The sequence below is a fragment of the Varanus komodoensis genome, unplaced genomic scaffold, assembly GCF_004798865.1.
Source record: "Varanus komodoensis strain SLA01 unplaced genomic scaffold, ASM479886v1 scaffold7_1, whole genome shotgun sequence".
Taxonomy (NCBI): domain Eukaryota; kingdom Metazoa; phylum Chordata; class Lepidosauria; order Squamata; family Varanidae; genus Varanus; species Varanus komodoensis.
Genome location: NW_025336479.1, coordinates 4,061,489 through 4,081,892, shown reverse-complemented (window position 1 = coordinate 4,081,892; position 20,404 = coordinate 4,061,489). Strand labels below are relative to the sequence as shown.

General features: G+C 44.3%; 1 protein-coding gene across 1 annotated transcript in view; it reads right to left on the bottom strand.

The window, feature by feature from the left end:
* Positions 1-2,115: 2,115 nt before the first annotated feature.
* Positions 2,116-20,404, bottom strand: part of SEC14L1 (SEC14 like lipid binding 1) — a 43,194-nt gene continuing 24,905 nt past the window's right edge. Inside the window, exons 7-17 of the mRNA XM_044453659.1 lie at positions 19,948-20,057; positions 17,722-17,911; positions 15,086-15,174; positions 13,439-13,509; positions 11,245-11,416; positions 11,002-11,136; positions 9,682-9,816; positions 7,904-8,155; positions 6,126-6,304; positions 4,527-4,628; positions 2,116-2,670 (exon numbers count right to left, since the gene is read on the bottom strand). Of these exons, the coding sequence (XP_044309594.1) occupies positions 2,655-2,670; positions 4,527-4,628; positions 6,126-6,304; positions 7,904-8,155; positions 9,682-9,816; positions 11,002-11,136; positions 11,245-11,416; positions 13,439-13,509; positions 15,086-15,174; positions 17,722-17,911; positions 19,948-20,057 (1,451 nt within the window). The 3' untranslated portion in view covers positions 2,116-2,654. The remainder of the gene's footprint in view (positions 2,671-4,526; positions 4,629-6,125; positions 6,305-7,903; positions 8,156-9,681; positions 9,817-11,001; positions 11,137-11,244; positions 11,417-13,438; positions 13,510-15,085; positions 15,175-17,721; positions 17,912-19,947; positions 20,058-20,404) is intronic.

The window sequence follows — 20,404 nt, the reverse complement described above, 5'->3', positions numbered from 1 at the left end:
GTTGTTATATATTTTATGTACTGTTTTGCTCTGTGGCTACTTAGAGGGAAGGATCTGCACACAGCATGTTTGGCCACTGGGAAGAATTCCTGCTTCTTTGTTTTGCTGAGCAGTATCTGTAGTTGTTGTATTCCTGTTGGCTAGAACCCTGCTTCTCCATGCAACCCTTTGAAGAGCAGGTATTTTCAAGCCGCTGAATTTACACAGCACTGAACATCGCTGCTGCTTAAACTAAACAAGCCCTGGGCAGGAGGACACGTACCAGATCCTCAGAGGTGTTGTGACATTCCAGCAGGGCAGCAGAAACTACTGCGTGATGCTTGGGCCTCAGTCAATCTGTCCTCCAGCAATTTTATGGGTTGCCCACTTAGGGGCACCTCTGCAATGCAGGCAACTTCTGTGCACACACCTAGCGCAAAACCATTTTGGTGGTCTGACATTTGGCATGCTCCCTCCCCCCCAGAAGGGGAAAACATGTCTCATTTCAGTCAAAAGGCCAAAATATTACAGCCATTTGTTGATTACCAATAACCATCAACAGGAAGTCATGAGGTCCAAATTTCTAATATGAGGTTCTGTTCCCAAATCGTATAAAGTTGTTGATTCTGAACAATCAAAATGGGGTCTGTGTAGCCTCTTTTATTCATATACAATATTCAGGTTCAATTGCTTTAGTTAACCAGATAGGGTTAATGCTGTACCTATGCAGTACTGGATTCTTGTCCTCTGTGACATTACTGTGAAAGCACATTCTGTCTCTCTCTCACTCATATAACGCCCCCCCCCCCCCCCCTGCCGCCGGTTGCCCCAACCCTTCCTGTCAACCTTGGCAGCCCCTGCTCCTGCTCCTCCCTGCCCCCAGGTCACCCAGCCTCCTTGTGGTCTCCTCGAGTCACCCTCGCACTGTAGCCCTCCTCTGCCCGCCCTTGCTTCCTCCTCCTCCCCACTGCACCAAAACCCCTGTCCTACCTCAGCTCCCCCTTTTCCAAGCAGGGCCACCCTGTCCCTTCCTTCCCCCTCACTTATGAAAAGCTGGTGTGCAGGCCCTGGTGTGCATTTCCATGTTGAAAGACTATCTCGCGCCCCGCCACTACATTTTGGTTTTTCAAAGGTGGCATGTACTTCACAGGAAAGGCAAGAGGCACGTGCAGGTTGTGTGTCACCAGGCCCCTGTATAAACAAGGGGCCAACTAGGGAAGACTCTGATCCCAGTCCATAAAGCTCACTAGATGACCTTGGCAAAATTACCCCCATGTGCTCCAGAGAGGAGGCAGGTTGAACGTTCGCTCACCAGCAGGGTGGACGAAATGTGTGAAACAACTTGTGAGCCCCTAGAAGTGCCCGCATGGAGTGCCCAGCAGGTGGCGAGCCGGCTCTTTCCTTGGCATCTGCAACTGAATGATACCAAAACAAAGAGGAAGTGCTGCTGTTGCCACACAATCCATCAGTATGCTTGGCTGAGTAAGATACAAATTGACATGCTCAAAAATAGATTCTGGGAACCTGTTCCCATTAATAGTGAATCATACATCCCTCAGGCTTAGCATTGTTAATGCACCTGCTGGCCACTCGCATACATGCAAAAACAAGATCACTGCATTTACATTCATCAGGTTCTTCACCGCCAGATTGTGTAGTTTCTTCTTGCACTGTTCAGAAAGACAAGGGTTCTCCAGTTCTCAGGGCCACAGGAAGCTGAACTGAGTGCATCTAGTGGCCTCTCTTAACTGGTGAACCTCTCCCACAGGTGAGCTCTACCTCTCTCTCCCCCACCCCCACCCCCGACAGAAAGGCACAAAAAGGACAGCAATGGCTGCCTCGTAAGACTCAGGCAAACCCTCTTGGGTAGGAGTTCAGTAGCGCAGAGATACAGTCCCAAAGGCTCTGAGATGCACTGGATTCATGTTCCTGAGCCCTCCAAAACCCTTAGTTTAAGAGCAACCTGATGGAACCCCGGAAGACCAGAGGCCTTTTTCCAGAGCCCTTAGGAAAACCTGAACTGAACGCCTGTCTCTGAGTACTTGGCGGTTCTTTTTTTTTTTTGCTCAGGTCAGTGCTGTTGCATCTTGGGAAAACCATCTCTTTTGAAGCAAGCTGAGAGGAATGAATTCAGGCTTTTTCCCCCCAAACTTTTCACATTTATTATCGATACAAATAAAAAAAATCTTTTTAAAGACTGTTACCTTATTACCAAGATTGAGGTAATATGTTTACAAAACATTTACAGAAATTGATATGAAGTTCATGAACACAGAGAAGGAGGGGCAAAGTTGTTAAATTAAGTTTAGAGAAAGAAGGACCAGCAGAATTATCGTTTCTGGCAGGAAGGAGAAACTGAGTTAGAACCATGGTAAGATCACACACTAAAGAGAAGAGCAGGCAGTTGGCATTGGGTCACAGTTGCCATGGTACTCTGCTAAAAACAAGTCTTGCGTTTTGTGGTGTGCGGACCCCCTCAAGTGTTTGTGCTTTGAGCTCTGAAGGATGCGTTAGACTTCTAGAGAGAAGACTCCCAAGGGAAACTACTGAGCAAAACTAGAGAGATCTTCAGACAGGAAAAGTGGCTGCAACTTAAATATAAAAAAAAGTTCTACAAAAGCCAGACATCTCTGGGGTGGTGTGGACTGTTGGGTGAAGTGGTTTCTTTACAGCTGTCAGCAAAATCGCCATCTGAGAGAGAGAGAGAGAGAAAGAGGGGACCATCTTTCATGACAGAACCCTGGCAAGTGGAAAAGTGCTTTCTCAGCAGGGTACCAGGAACAGTAACAGTGAGAGGGCAGGGCGTGGCACTGGGTTTCTCTGAGTTGGCACCCTGTCCACCTCTGCAGACCAATAATTAAAGCTACTGCTGGAGATGGGTATCATGCTGGGGGTGTACTAGTTAAGCAGCTATTACAGGCAGGAGCAGGAGAGGCATGTATGGGTGAGTGGAAGCAATTACATTATACTGGCCTAACACTTTTAGCAGACAACAGCCTAATTCTAGCAACAACCAGCTTTTCTCTCCTTTAAACTAGCACAAGCCTTTAACATCTTCTTGAGAAATTCACCAGCTGCATTCCTCATTCCTCTCTTCTCAGAATGGAACCACTGGGCTGGACAAGCTATGCAGGCAAACACTCTTCTTTGGACAAGCCCCGGATTATGTAAAGGAGAGGGCCTTTGATGCTAGATCTCTCCAAGATGGGATGAGCAGAAGAGGATGCTGCTTCAGTAGCTGTGGTCCATCCCGGGGACTAACGCACAGTCCTTGCAATGTTCTGTACAGCCTGATGCATCACTGCTACCCTGCTCTGACAGGCTGAATGGCTTGAGCGTTGAGCTTTCCAAAATACACAGTGAGTGTCAAGCTGGAGTCTCCCACCGTATCAGTGACATGACTGCTGGAGCTTCAAGAGCATTTAGCAGAGCAACTAAGGCTTCCATTCTATGAAGATGCATTGGGGGAGGGGGGTGGCCTGAGTTGCAGTCTTGCCCCAGTGGACTGTGCTTTGCAAAAACGCTAAGTGCCTTTCAGTACTGCAGTGACATACGAGATTTCTCTGCATTCATGGGTTACATGCAGGGAGCAGGGTCTGAAGAAGAGCAGGAAAGAGAACTGCTGCAGTCACACCTTCCTCTAAGTCAGCTCTTGGCAGGAAGGACACTAACATTCAATGGGTGCAAAGATACAAGGGAGGAGGGGCCAAGTGCACCTCCAGAAGGAAGAAATGAACCTGAGGGTTTAACGTAGGGCCAGCCACTGGGCTGCGTCGAGGAGAGCCTGCTCTTTCCTCTTCTGTTCCATCTCCAGTGCTCGGAAGTGTAAATTCTGGCTTAAAGCCTGTTGAATGCCAAGAGCTGGAGTGTGTATGCCCTTGACAGCGTGAATACAGGAGATGCACTGGCATCAAAATGGCTGCTTGAGAGTGCCGGCAGTTCTGCCTCCTTTGTCAAAGCGAGCACCACCCGTGGCATATCTGGAGAGCAGGGGAGCGGTTCAGCCAGTCGCCAGCTGGCATTTCACGGAACGTCCAGCATCCAGCCACTGCTCTCCTCCAGGCCTTAAGGGTGGGCAGTGCCTGCAGCAGCAGGAAGGAAAACATGTTTTTGAACTTTGCACAACCTCCCAGGCAAAAGCTTTAGGTTAGATTTCTAATGTTTTGGTAGGGTGTCGTTTTTAAAATAAATTTCCAACCACCAGCACATTATTTCTCTCTGCAAAACAGCCCTTGCATTTCTAAGTTAGGATTTGTGCAAGCATGTTTATAAAAACCAACAAACGAAGGAACTATGGCTACTGAGTTAAGGTTACACACACACTGTTTCAGTTCTAATGGAAAACAAAACCAGCATATTTAAATGCACACAGCTACTTTACTATCTATAAAAAGGCCTTCCATGTGTGTGGGTGGTGGATTGTGTGTGTAGGTGTTTTGTTTCTTTTTTGCAATTGTCGCTGATGACTGTGCTGTATTGCAGTTGGCTGCCACAGATGAAGGTCCGGCCATCTCATCAGTTGGCTTTTTTCCTGGCAGTGGAACTACCTGGAAATCATGGAGCTGGAGTGAGACTGCCCAGATGAGGTTGTAGCTGCGCTGAGCTGAGAAAACCCACTGTGACTTGATTCAAGGCTGCTCATGGATCCCCTGCACAGAGAGAAACAGACATATTTTAGGGATAAAACCCTTTAGCATGTGGAGCTGCACAGAAGAGCTGTTCATCTAGCTTCTTCGCCAGGGACCTCCAAACAGGGCTGCCAGTGGCCTGTTCAAAGCCCTGTCCTCGGAAGCTTTGCCCCAGTTATGGTTTATATAGTTCATTAAAGGAAGGAACCAGATGAATTAGATGATGATGAGTTTAAACATTTATAAATCACCATTTAGAGTTTTAAAAAACCTCCCAAAGAAGCTTCTTGCCATATGCCACAAAGTATGAGCACCACAGAAAACATCCCAGTCTTTAGAATCTTTTAAAAAGCCTGCAGGGACAGGGCCTGATGTATTCCCATAAGAAGGAGTTCTTCTTCATTCCAACCCATGATTCAGCAGATAAATTAAGATACTTAAACCAAAGGAAAGACAAATTTCTAAATCAGTCTTTAATAGCTAAATGAAAGATTTTCTCAATGTTGATGCCATGCAGTGCCCTTGTTTTGAGGAACACGATCTTTTAAAGACATGATTATCTAACTGACTGTAACCTTGAAGTGGGAAGCCGGCAGCCACACCGTTAAAAATCCTTAAAATTGTTTGCCAATCAACAGGGCTTCAGCATTATTAACCAGGACCAAGGACCTTTTCACATGGGCTGAACACCCAGGTGCAGGTGTTCAAGGAGGTATTTAGTAGGAACTCTGTATTGGAGAACATAAGCCTTTATAGAATACATTTGCGGCTTTTGTAAAAAAACATTTTAGCACTACACAGCCATGGCCCAGCAATCTAACTGGGGCTGACTGGGATTTCCTGAAACCATGGAGTGGAATTTTGGAGGCCTCCACATGTCTTCCACGAGTATGCTCTTCTGCCCTTATCACTGACTTATAAGTCCAATTCCAATGTGTTTTGCTCCTGCTGTTTCCTCAAATTATCTCTAATCATCATTTATTCCAAATACATCTATTTATTCTTTCATGCGTTGAGGACATATGATGACATGTTCCTACAATGGTCAACATTTTTAGTGGGAGACAAAAAGTTCTGACTACTTCATGGAATATGTCTTATATGCTACTTTTAAAAAGGTAATGCAAAGTCAAGGCTCTGGAACACAGGATCACTGCGAAATATTGATAAGCTGTGAAAGGGATGGGGAATCCAGCAAGGGGAATGAAAACAGCTTTCTTACAGCAGAGCTGGTGGAAAGCAATAATACAAACTGCTTTCAAGCAGAGGCACTGCCTGAAGCTCAAAAGGTACAAGACTGTGATATATGCAGAGGTATCAGTCTCTGAGCACTGTCAGAATCCTGAAGAGAAAGAAGTTCCGAAAATGGCAGAAATGTAAGAATTCTACCCATGAAGTGTTATGCAGAAGTTCACGACAGTTTTGCTTTTCAGCAAACCTGACTGTTAGAAATGTTTTTATTTTGTTTTAGGGGGCTTTGCCTTCATTGGAATTTGGGGGGGGGGGTGCTCACAGTACCTGAAGTCTTCTGAGCCAATTACTTCTGTGTAGTACATCACTTTGCACTTATGAGATGAAACCTGTAGAGACGCCAGGACATCATCCACACGAGGCATGCTGGTCGTAGCGCAGGCAGGCATACTGTGGAACTTCCACTGGAGAATGTAGAAACCTGGCCATCGAGTCACATGGGACCCCTGGAAGAAAGAGCCGAGAAGATGGTAGTGGGCTTGCCCGAGGCCTGGTGGGAGAGGCCGCCAGCACTAATCCACTCAGAATGCCCCAAGTGGCAAATGCATCACCAGAATCCAGCCTTGTCATTGCGGGGCTGCCATGATGATCCTTCCCTCATGTGGTTGGGTCTTCTTCTCAGGCACAAGCCTAGTTATGCCATAAGTGCAGAGGAAGCAAAGTGACTGACTTGTTTTCTTTGGTCTGGCCTGTTCATCTGAACCCTGTGGCCTTTGACTGCTCGTCCAAGTTGTGGCAAACTAATCTGGGTAACGGGTTAAAGAGCAAGATACTGTAACTGGGGGAAGCTGCTTCAAGCCTAATCCAGATGTCAGATCTCCATGGATTGCTCATCTGGGGCACAGGGAAGACTATTGATGAGCTGTAATTTCTTGTTTGCCAGTACCCCTCATTTAACAGGTATAGCCGAGACTACAAGGATGGCAATGAAGATTCAAGCAGGAAAAGGGTGCAAATTGTAGGGCAGGGCAGGACCAGAAGACTGTTGGCACCTTCTTCTCATGAACCGCCAAGGCACAGATGGACTGAATGCCTCCCCACCCTCACAGGCAGAGGCCTCACAGACAGTTTGTTATTTTCTGGATATGGTTTTGAGGAGAGGTTGATGGTGCCCTGTTGCATTCTTCTCTTTCTGTCAGAGTGGGATTTGTGTTGCAGCATAGAGACCCTTGCATGTATGCAAATACATACAACAATCACTACACATTTACCTGGGAAGCAGATAGTAAGCAGTGAGTTAAAGTCAAGGCAGAAGATGCAGGGCGGGGGCTCAACAAATCTGAGAAAGACTGTCTGAAAAACCTCCAATAAGAAACACAGAGGTAGCACTACAAGGGCCAATGTAGCCCAGTATTCCATTCACACAACCAGGACATGCGGGCAACGGCCTCCAACCCGAGTTCCCAAGCAACTGGTGAGGACAGGCACACTGCTCCGATACTGGGAATGGCCTAGAGCCTCCTCCTCCATCCATTTGTCTAATCTTTTCATCCAGGAAGAGGACTAAGATGACATACTTTAGACCATGATGTTCAAGAGACAAGGCATTTGTCCCTGAAGGTCATACCCCGTGACTTTTGATCACACCTTATAAATTCTAGCTAGTTACTCTTCTCTGTGACATGCAGACAAAGGCTGTTAAATTGATGTACCTGCTTCCATTTTTATCTCAGAACTGAGATCCAACCTCTCCATGAAGAGCTGCTGCTTTCCTGCTTTTCTACTACAGAACCTTTAGGTAGCACCATGCTATATGGAGTACTGCAGTTTCACTGGTAGGAAAATACTTTTCCTTTTCCCTTTGGAAATAATACATTTCCCCTGCTCTAAAACACCCACACACTCACACAGGAAAGTACCCATAAAAACAGAAACTGGCCAGTGTTTAGTAAGGAACCACAAGTGCACTTTAAGTGCTGTGTGCCAAAATTCAGAGCCCGCGTGAGAATGCTTCTGCCTAGCATGAGCGACTAAAAGACTTGAACTGTCTGGAAAGGCCCTAATGACATTTTGTCAGCTAATGAATGTTCAAGCCTTGCGCTCACCTGCACACTTTCTCCTTCCTTACAGATAAGCTGAGACTCCACCATGCTGTAGTCTCGCCCCAGCTGCCAGGCCTTGTCTATCAGCTGTACATTATTGCCACCAGGCGAGGTAATGCTGTGAGCCCCCAGGGAGTCTTTTTTAGGAGGCTGCGGTGCTCTCTTGGAGTGATAGATGTTAAAAACAATGTCACCTTTGCAAACATCAAAGTCCCAGGTGATCACAGAGGAAGCTTCCACAATCTGAATGAAAATCTGGAGAGAAGGGGAAGAGAACATGTTAAAAGCTCAGTGAAGATGGTAGGTATTTGATGAGAAGCACCACCCTGGCATGGCTGCCCAGTCTCTGACCTTACTTTATTTATTAGATGTATATCTCACCTTTTTTCCTCTCAAGGAACTGAAAGTACTTCTCCCCCTCCTGCTTGCAATCTTTTCCTTGTAAGAACAACTCTGTGAGGTAGCTTGGTTTGAATGTCTGTGACTGGTCCAAAGTCACCCAGTTGACTCCATGGCCAAGCAGGGACTGGAACCCAGAGTGCCTGAGTCTCAGTCCTGCACTCTTTTAATTGTCACACCACACTGGCTCTCAGTGTGGGTGGGCATGATACATCCTTCGACTACTAATCCACTATGTCTGTATTTGCCACAAGTGATTTGGCGAACAGATAAAACAGCTTTTTTTAAATGTGCCCACATCCAACTGCAAAACATTCATGAATTACATTTTTAAAGTTACATTGTCATTACACAATCTGAGTTGTCATTTTCAGTGTTTTTAAAGCCTTTCAGTAGAGAATAAAATCCGGTGCCTTGAAATCCAGAACCATATACTGAGGAATGGTGAAGGTGCGTACACCATCTGTCACCAGCAGCCTGCCATTCTCCTTTAGGAAAAAGTACGGTAGGACACTAGTCCCTGAATAAACATTGCTAGATGAAACACTGGTGGGCTGCATATACATTTTTATATGCTTATTACTGCATCTTTAAGAAGGGTAAAAAGTATGCGACATTTAAGGACTGAAGAACTCTTATCTCAAAACTATACAAACTGTACCACGTGAGAAAAAGGATGCAGCCATCCCTCTTGTTTCCTATGAAAAAAAGATGTAGGTTTTTGTTGTGTTGTTTTAGGGGGAAAAGGCAAGGGTCAGCTTCCCAGCATGACCAGAATCACTGGCTGAGGAGTTTAGACAAGCATTGTCCGAGAGCTGCTTAGCAGGACTCAAAAAACCAGGGGCCGCGGCTTGCGGAGGGCTGTAGGCTCCCTTACGTGTTGTGAAAGGCGCCCTGGGTACTGCAGCTGAGGCATGATTTGAGCAGAACCAGGAAGAGGAAGGCAAGGGTTGGGATGTGCAGACCTTATTGAGGACCCGCTTTACCCTCTTCCTCATAATTAGAGCATTTTTTACCAACACAACTTCATACCACAAGAAAGGACTTTGGGATAGCTTAGGTGATACTTGAGAAAACCTGCTCCTGTCAGGAAGTGCTCGAGTGAGGTTGACCCGCACATGCCCTGGGATGCGTGTGGTGACCCGAGTAAGGTCTGAGCTTCTCCTCTGTGAATAGAAAGCCCACGAGATGTTTTTTTGGGGAACCATGGAAGAGGAATTGCTGTCTTGCAAAAGTGACCCCGTTCACATGAGCCGAAATTTCATCTGAATCAGGTTCAAGAGAATGAAGTCAGTATGACTCCTGTTCCAAGCCCACCAAGGCTCTGAGATGGTTTCTCAGAGCATGTCAGATAATGCAAGGAAAAGAACAAGGGAATGCACCTCATGGGGAGCTCCTTTGAAGACACTTGCAGATTGATAGATGGTTTCTGTCCACAATTTTATGTCTTCATTTTCCAGTTCTTCTGCTGTCCGATAGAGTGATTTGGGGACCAGCCCACCCTCTGGAACTTCACACTTCAGAGATATGATGAGGCAAGGAAAGCAGCATTAGAGCTCTGCTCAGAATGAAAACAACCCAGAAAGAATACACGGACACGCCACTCTGAAGTACATTTGAGCTGGCTTACTGAAGAACATTACCATTTGCCACAGCCCTCCCTAACCTGGTGCCCCCCCCCCGCAATGTGTCTGACTACAACTCGCTTCCTCCCACAGCCAGCATGACCAACGACACACTATGGCACACACAACTTTGTGTGTTTTTATTCAGGGAAATTCTGACACCAAACCTGAAAGCTATGCTAGATCTTCTGATCAGTTCTCTTAAGTTACTCGTTCCTATCATCCATCAAAAAGAAAAGCCCACACAGCATTTTAAGCCACTGGCAGATGTGCTACCAAGATAGCCAAGTATCTGCAGGGAATCCCAGAGATCTGGAAGCAAGATGGATGCTCAGACTTCGGATTTACCTAGTGCTTTTATAGAGTTTTGAAAGTGCTTCATGTGGATTCTCTCAGCAATCTTTTAGAACCACTAAGGGAAGTTGGTAATGTGCCCACACTGAACATGAGATGGGTGTGCTTAAGATGGTTGCTTGCTCAAGGTTACCCGCTGAAGTCAGACTAGACTTCAGTAGACTTCCCCGCCCGCATCTAGCAATTTCCAGGAATCAGCCATCTTGGATTTGCTATTTAGAACTGCACTGTGCTCTGAGGCCTGTTACCCGATTATAAAAACAGCCTGCCTTGTCATTGGGCTTCTCTACATGAGGCATTCATTGTGCTCTAACAATTCCTCCCTCACAGAAGTGTGTGGGACCTTTTCATGCTGTCGTCATCCTCCAGCGTTTCTCCCATGTTTCCAGCCGTTTGAGCTGGCTGTGGTTTCTTTTTGTTGTTTTAGCAGAAAGAAATATGGTATTCAATTTTAAACTGCAACCAACTGGAACCAAAGCTTCATGAGAAGTCTCTTATCTCCTGCACTGCAGTTGTACCACAGTGCCACAGTTAATAGAATTTAACCAAATGCGTGTTTTGTGTAAGAAACAGAAATACAGACTCCTGGGGTGGGGAGGGGGAACCTTGTAAAGGGCATATGTTTCCTCTCAATGGAAGAAGCAGCCTCAGGGAAACAATGGGCTGAACTTTCCACCTTTGTTGTAATTCAAACAGTTCTGCTACATTCTCCTGTTTACCTACCATGCATTCTCCACCAAGAAAATCTGGAATAATTTCTTTGTCAATATAATCCAACAGCCCACCAGGACCCTGATAGTCATTGCCAGCATAAATCAGAAATTTCTTCCGAGTGTTGTCATCAATGAATGGACTGACCTGTCAATAAAGTGCAATGTGAGTGAAGTCCTCAAGCCAACAAATGGCTTCAAGAACGTATCTGATTTCCACAGCACAGGTCTTTGGGGTGGGGGACAATAAACCTACCAGCGTCCAAAGGACTGGAAACACCCTAGGAGCTCGCAAAATCAGGAGACGCCCCAATGTTTCTGGGTAATTGGCTTCAACCACCTCAATTATTCTTAGCAAGGCCTTGACACCAGGTCTCCATAAGTGCCGCATATTGAGGCCCTCCAGGTCCACCAAGCAAGTCCAAGAGCTGGTTTAAAAAGAAAAAAGGGAGGGGAGCAACTGGTTTAACATATTGATTAAGCATTTATTTTAAACTTCCCAGCCTTGAAATCAGGAATGCCGAAGAGTTTCATATCACAGCCTCCACAAGGCTCTTTTGCACTAGCCCTCCTTCCTTGCAACAGCGCCTAGTAGGTAACCCTCCCCATCCAACCCCTTACATTCATTAGCAAAACATGGACTATCACCCTTCATTATTTAGCTTTGTTTACTTATCTTAATATTCCTATACTGTCCCATTGAGAGGAATCTTGTGCTAAAGTGGAATTAATCATAGCTGACCTATGAAGGCTATGAGTCTATAGCTCTCGCAGGCCTCTGTAAAGTAATCGTGTTCTTCTCTACCTGGAAACAGTTACTGCTCCTCGTTTCAGGTTCCGTGGTGGCATAAGGTGACTCGCCTCCACCATGCCCTTGCCTTGCAACGTTCTCCGTGGGAGCTGCTGCCTGGCAGTGTAGCAGCTGACAGGCAGTGCTCAAGAAAATTCAGCAAATGGATAGAAATTGCTGTCTGAACTAGCAATTTCTAGTTCGGAAAGGACATCATGTGTCCATTTCTATGTGGAAACCATGATTTTTTTTGTTCCAGACAGACTCTGAATATGGTGGCAACTGAGTGAATATTTGAGAGTGTCTTGAGCGATACCAGCATTCTGAATAATAAGGGGATGTCCCAACCGCAGTGGGATATTACCTCAATCCCATAACTATGCACGGATGAGCCAGTGACTCACGGCTTATCACTCCAAGCAGGCAGCCCAATTAAAAGAAAAAACAAGCCTTTGAAATCCCACCTCAGTTCTACCTGCCTAAGTTTAAAGTAAGGCCACAGAGGCTGTTCTCTGGGGAAAACGGCATGCACAGATCAGCCAGAGGATGATGCTCTACCTCATTTCCATTACCAAATGCCTGATGGAAGGGACCATCACAAGTTTTTTCCCCACAAATAGATTCTGAAACCACTCCATTTTATAAATGCTACATGAAGCTCAACTGAAAACAGGGATATAATTTGAATAATGTTATATACATAGAAAGCACTCTGTGGTTAAGAGTTTTTGGAGAAGGTGAAAGGCAACTCTGGAAGAGAAACTTTTTAATTACTGCTTGACCTGCTCAAGCTGTTGCCCAGATAAAATTATGAAGGTCAAAAGTAACAGCACAACAAGCAGTGAGTCAAGCTTTCAAGTTCTCCAGATCAAGTCAAATTAGATGTATATGCCTCCAGCAGAACACCTGAGACACTTGTGTGGAGAACACAGAACAATATTGCAATCTTAAATTAAGTGATGCCATTTTCTAATGAACCAACACATATGCATACAGTTTTTCTGAAGGTCAGCACCACCTTTATGGGACCTTACTATCAGAAACTTTGTGTTCTCCCTAGCCTCTCAAAATCCACAAAGTGGATTGGATCATCTTCCAATCTCCACTGGACATCCACTGAGCTAGCACCCATGCGAAGCAACAGAAAGCAGGCTGTGGAGGTGAATGCTTCTGGACTTACCTTGACCAATATTTAGCTAGTATAGTTTAGTTTTTCTTCCATCAGATATATATGTGCTTCCCAGGCAGCTTCAATTCACATACTGAAGAAAACCCAGACCAGCCTGGCTTCCAGCTTGCAATGTTTGCCTTCTGACCGTGCCTGCAACCACTATCCACCCCTCAAGTCCTGCTAAGCACTTTATTCTGAACTGCTTACACCTCTTTTCCAGGGGTACTGGACCATCAATCATTTCTCTTCCAGAATTTTGTTTTCTAGTGACTTGTGCACAATGGGTGAGCTGCCAGAACCTTACGGACCAGGAGCCTGTGGTCACTATATAACAAGTATGACGGGTAGGCCCTGCTCATATAGAAGTGTTATGGTTATGTCCTCTTAATTAACCTAGGAATCATAAACCTAGGATACTGGACAACAAAACCATTCAGATTATCCCTGGACTTGAATGGAACAAACTGAATGGACAAATGTTGACTTCACCTTATGGGTCTTCCAAACACCTTTGTATTTTCTTCACACCTTCTCAGTCCTTCTTCATTTATAGAGAGAACCTGCAGACACAGGACAGAGAGTAAAAAAAAGATGAATCTGCAGAGATGCGGTTGCAGGGGGCCACTGAAGAAATTTGAGCAATAGAGGTGCTTTAATTGGGTGTTTTTCAGTAATACCTTTATTTGAAAAGACAATAATTTCATGTTCATATTTTGCCAATTCACTGGTTTTGAAGAGTTTAGATATATATGTCTTCTCTTAACTAAGGATCATAAGCTTAGGCAGCAACCTTATACTCTCCAGGAGATACGTGCCACTGACTCTGTCTAGAACTGCAGGAAAATCATCTCTTCTGTTCCGGATTAGTTTGTTGCTTTAAGCTTTCTACTTCTACACTTTAGAAAGGTTAGCAAAAGCTGAGGCAGAACCCAAAAATCACATACGTGAATGGGGGACAAGAGGACCATTTAAGATGCTCTTGATTTTATTTTTGCCCAGTGATCCCTGCTATGTTTGTTTGACGTTTGAGTGTAACAATGCCACAAGAAACTACATGCAAAGATCACTGAGCAGCATTAGCTAAGTTACGACCAGCTTTGGTGAAGTGTGATTGGGGTTCTTTTCTCCACAACATCAAAATGCCTGTGATGCATTACGTCTGCCATATTCATTCCCTCTCATGTACTACAAGATGCCATTCAAGTGCACTGTTTCCCATGGAGAACTCACCCCATTTTCCACAATTGGGTATCACTGAGGACCTGAGGAAAACGTGTCAATTGCTCACTATCTTCTTATGGGCATAAGTGTGTAGACTAGAACTATTTTGAAAGAAGATATGTTCAGTAGCTTAAGAACACTGGAAACTACAGAGGCTAGCATAAAATGCTGCTTGAAAGCAGCAACAGCTGGCCCAGTAGAGGACTGCAGAAAACTGCCAAGCCTGATGGGTTCTGTCACCCGTCTATGGTTCAGTTTGCTTTCCACATAATGTCAAATGATATGTAATGAGGCAGTACAGTAGACTGCATCCCCAGAGATCACACTGCTGAGTACTTCCTTAAAATCAAAACTCCATGTAAATAAAAAAGTAACAAGGCAGTAAGAGGATGATTTAAGCTGTTCTCATTCATATGCATTTTCATTTTGCTTCTTTTTTTTTTTTGCAGATTTGTAGAAGTGTTGTTGTTTTACAACATGAGGAACATTTTAAAAGGCACATCCTCATCTGTACTCAGAAGGGCTGCAGGCCACCTCTGGATTAATACATCATATTCCCACATGAGGATGATGAGGATAATGACGATGATGACTACCACCACATTGCCTTAAATTCTATTTGCAGTGAACCTGATGGGGCTTACAAGGTTCTCACAATTCTCACAATTTACGCTCACAACAACCCTGAGTGACAGGTTAGGCTGAGGCTGAGTGAATGGCACAAAGTCGCCCAGTGAACCTCCTGGCTGAGATGACTAGAACATGGATCTCCTGAGCCCCAGGCCTTTGGCAGAAACAAAAAGCAAACAAGTTTTGTTCACAGTATACACCCACTGCTGGAGTGTGCCCGATTCTAGCACAATAAAATGGGAGCGCTGCACCCACGACCAGTCGACTTGCATCTAAGGCACTTACATAGCGAAGCAGGGCTTCTTCCCCAAGAGCTCGCACCAGGCCTTTGGTGTCCATCTGGCCAAGTCGCAGCACGTACAGTGGGCGCCCGTCTGGACAAGGGAGCACAGACAACTGGGTTTAGCAATTTTCTTGTCCTCGCACACACACAGGATTCATTAGGAAGCCCTTAGTCTGTTACATGGGCTACCGGAATGGTTATCCCTTGCTTATTTTTTACATTTCTTCACCACCCATCAATCGACTCACAGGCTCCCTGGGCAGTTCACAAAATGTAACCTGAGTTTCTATAAAAGCTACCACCATGTCTTCTGGGCAGCAAAAGAAACCTGAACTTCGGCACGCAAATGATGAGCAGAAACACCCCCCCCACACACCCCCAGCTCCCAGAAACTTCTTTTTATCAAGTGTTCTGTGCTGAAGGAAAAGGAGAAAGACACCTCTTCTACCCAAAGTAAGAGCTAATAGATGAGCCTGCATTGGCAGCTTAGCAGAAAGTTAGGAAGATCAGGCTACAGAATTCCAGTAGTACATTTTGTTGAGGTGGCTATGCAGCACTTTTCTAATTATTTCAATGGCAAAGCAACCAGGCCAGAATTAACTTTCCTACTGCCTCACATCATGCAGCTAGATGAGAATCTCAGCTATCCTTTAATGGAAAGCACCTGGCTCCCAGATTTTAAGAAAAACATTAGCAATATCTGTGAATCTGTAGAGGTTTAGCACATACAAAGCATATAAAAGTGACTTGTAGCCCCTTCAAAAGTTTAGATACAGCATTTAAATAAGTGGGGAATTGTTGATATGGTATCACATTCATGTTTCTCTCCATTGTGGGAGCTATTTTTTTTTTAAGTCAAGCTGATGTTGTCAAGATTCCAATATAAATTAATGCCAGCATTTGCCTTTGAAACATAACCTTAAGGGGATCAGTAATTTTAACAGAACAGTATGTTATTTAAAGTATTATTTTTAACAGCAAAGGTCACTGATTCCTTGTCTTACTCTTTTCAACAAATGTGGAATGAGTGAGTGGCCCAGTTCACACAGTTAACAAACCGGGGGTCTTTGGAAAGATGAGTGGAGGCAAGAATCCATGTTGGTTCTCAGCCACCTTCATGGACACTCCATCCCCGGAGATACTCGTGACATCTGAACCCAGAACTCTGGGTTGCTGAGGTGGAGATGATCTAGAATTGGATGCCACACACAGCCAAAGTACCGAGTTCCTTTGATGTCACTGCGTCATGCCAAGTAGGAGGAGCTTTGTTTAGCCCAGCATGGCACAGCTTTGGCTAAGAAGACCTTGGTGAACATCTCCCACCCACAAGTTGTTCATGAAAGTAGAGTGGTGCTTACATTTGCCTAATGCCTTTTGATTCCTTACTCCCCTCTTTTCCTTCTTTTCCACTTTTCTTGTATACTTCATTAACCAACCCACCCCCCTTTGTACAGCATTGCGCATCATAACCAATATTAAATATCAAGTCTTGGGCTACCCCAGTGCTCTATATGTCATGCTCAACAGGCCCCTAGTTCTGCTTGTGAAGTAATGCACATTGGGGCGAAAAATCCCAACTTCAAGTATAGGCTGATGGAATCTGAGCTAGCAGTCACAGGTGAAGGAAGGGATCTTGGAGCTGTGGCAGACAAGACAGCTCAATGAAAGTATCAACCCAGGGCACAGCTGCTGTTAAAACGGCAAACTCCATGTTAAGCCTAATTAGGAAAGGAACTGAAAGTAATCTAGTTCTAGTTGCTGATGCTGAAAAAGGACACTAACGAGTTAGAGAAAGTGGAGAGAAGGGCAACAAAAATGGATGATGAGCTTGGAGCAGCTCCTGTATGGGAGTTGCTTTTGGGATTCTTCAGTTTAGAAAGATATGATAGAGGTGTTTTGAATTAAACATGGTATGGAGAAAGGGGAGAGGAGACATTTTTCTCCCTCTCTGATAATACTACAATCAGGGGTCATCCCCTGAAGCTGGATAGGGGATGATTCAAGACAGACAAAAGGAGGCTCTTCACATCGCATATAGTTAAGCTATGGAATTCACTGCTGCAGGAAGTAGAAAAGGCCACCAATTTGGGTGGCTTTATACTAGACACATGCATGGGAAGGAGGCTATCAATGACTACTAGCCATGTCGGCTATGTGCTACTCCATTATCAGAGGGAGGGTGCCTGCATACACCAACTGGGCAGGTGGAATCTTGTGGCCATCTTGCTTGAGCATTCCTGAGGGCAGCTGCTTTGCCACCATGTCAACAGAGTGCTGGACTAGATGGACCTTTGGCCTGATCCAGCATGGCTTTTCTTAAATTTGAATGGGGAGACAGTGTCAAAAAAGGTCATGTGAGCAGCTTTTTTTTATCCCTCTAAGTGCTCCATAACCCTGATGCGGTGCCTACCACTGTATCTAGATTACTTGATACTTTTGGTCTAACAGAGCTTTGCAGCACCCTTGAAAAGCAGATTTAAGCACTCTAAACTGATCGAGTAATTTGGATAAAGAGGTCAGTCTCACCAAAAGGTCAGCTTGCCTTTTGTAAGCTACGCTGACCTCAAGCACTGGAGTAGGAAAAACACCTTCCTGTACAGCAGATGCTCAGGTGCCTCCCATAAACCTGCTACTATACCTTTGTCGTGGTGGTGCCAGCCTCCTGCATAGTAATCCTGCAGTACTTGAGGAGGGTTCCAGGTGTCCAGAATGTAGTCCACTTGGTGCTGTTTGCGCCATGTTAATGACTGGCACATGATCTCTCTGGCCTTATCAATGTTGAAGTCTCTTGCACGCAAGAACCTTAAGATGTGTTCATCCTTCGGGATCTGTAAAGTATGGTCAACGAGGGGTAAAAGTTAAAAACTCCCTGACGCCAAAATATCCAATACAGTACATTTCATTTGCCTTTGGCAAGCTCTGAAGTATCAGTTTTCCACCCTCACAGCAAAAAGACTAGGATTGTCACTTTGAGTAATTATTGAGACTTAAGTTCAGCTTTTCATAAATGTATGCAGAACAAAAATAATCCTCATGATTTTTTAAATTAAAACATACATCCAGTCCGAGGCAAAATGCCTATTCAGTGGCCTAGTACTCATGAGATGATAATCCCATGGTTCATTAAAACCATGTTTCTTGGTTTTTGTTTGTGGCAATACCAATGGTTTTTCTGGCAGATGATCAAATAACCACTTTTCAGGTACTGAGTCCCTGAGTTGTTTTCCTCCTCCCTGCATATTCCAATTGCCTTTGAGGTACTGCAATACTGGCATGTAAAGAAGCTGGAGATTTTTTGCTTCTTGTCTTCATCTAGCTTGATGAAACGACAAACCACAATTCTGGTTCATAAATAACAATAACCCATGGTTTAAACAACTCACTGTTTACAAACTGAAATAAAACTACTGGTTTTCTTTGTGGTTTTTTGTGCTTAACATTAGATGACAACCCATGATTCAATAAACCATGGTTAAGTAAACTGTTGTTTGTTGTTGTGTGTGAATCAAGCCAGTAATTGAAACAATACAAAATAATTTGAATAGTATATAGTTTTTTTCAGAAGTTCCCATGTCTTAAGAAGTACTGTATTAGAAGCAGTACCTCCTCTCTCACAGAGAAGGAGAACAGGCAGTAGAGAAGTAATGAGAAAAAACTTTCCACGTAAGCCTTCACATCACAGTGCCAGAGACTAGAAAAAATAGAGGTGGTGAATATTGAGGTATTCATAAGATACACTCACCTCTACAGATTCCATAAGGTTTGGGTATGAAAAGTTGAAGCAAGTAGAAAAGAACAAGAATAAGGTTCCTTTTCAAAGGGCTTTATGCTTTCGCCTATAAAAAAACTTAAGGCCTGTACTTGTAGCAACAGCAGAAAGCAGGAAGCATTCATTTAAGAGCTGCTTGTGTTCACAAGGTGAAATACTTAAAACATATTTTTCTGCTAAAATAGTTAACAGCAGACATTTTAGATGCTAAAGTAACGTCGTGATTAGAATTAAAATCATTTAAAATACAAATTTTATTTAAGATTTAGTAGTTTTCTAAATTCAGGAAGCCTTTTAAATTTATTGTATTAACTTCATCTGTTCTTGTCATAACCTATGACTTTGAAAGTAAATTTGATCTAGACACTCCATTTTGCTTTCAGGTAGAAACTGTAAATCCTAATACACTGAACATTTCTTTTGTTCTCATCAGTCTTGCAATCTCAGTATGCTGGACTTTATTTTAAAATCCCACCCCCGCCTCAGAACACATATGCATACACCTTTGCAAGTTCTTGTGCAAGACTGAAAAAAAAGTTTGGAAACTGGAGCTTGGCTATCTGTGGCAAATATATATTTGCATGGCTAACTGATTTTCATTAACTTTTAAATGGAAGCAACTTGCAGCAACATTCCCTGAATTATGAACCACCTGTCCAAGCATGCACTGTAGCTTTCAGATGCTTTCAGATACTCTGCACAGTGAGAATGCCATGGTATGGGTTAGTGGGACAACTCCACCTTGGTAAGAAGCCTTGGGGCAGCAGAGTAATCCTTCTTGGGATACGGCAAAAGTGGTTCATTTGTAGAGATTTTACAATCTTTAGCAACTAAAAGGGTCTCTAGGCTACCAAGCCCAAGCTTTGCTTTCTTTAAGCCCCAAAGTATCTGCCCTCTGCACACTGGGAAGTAGATTTAAAGATTAGTTGTTCCTAGTTCCCAGAAAACTAACAGTATCAGGCTGAAATGAGTTACCAAGGCCAACTAAAGCAAAAATGTCCATCCCTTTCATGGACTGCTGACATTCTGCCAGAGCATCTTGTGTACTATACACTTTCCTGATGGACAGGGAGCCAAGCGGACACAGATTCTTACTTTGCCTTTGTGTGTTTCCTGGAGCCACTGGCGAAGTCTGATGAGGCAGCTCTCTTGAAGTGGTGTCAAGTCACCCAGATATCTTTTGATGTAGTCTGCATCTAGTTTGTCTGAAAAGGTATTTACACAAGGCTATTAGAGACAATATAGATAGGCCAATTAGTAAATGGTTTTCTGCGCACACAACTCTAATGGAAACACTAGTTTGTTACTCACAGAGCAAGTTCTGATTTGCTAACCTTTACTGAGTTTGAGAAAAGTTAATCTTGATAACCCTTTCCAGCTGCACTGTTTTCCTCCCAGCAATTTAGTGGAAGGCTTCAGTGTACCTGCATGAACCCAAGCAATACCAGGTGCTTTCTCGTTGCTTCGCACAGTCAATACAATCCCCATATTTACAGATTCTGTTCCAAAGAAGGGCCCTACAGTTTTACCTGTCTGGACAGTTTACTCTGTG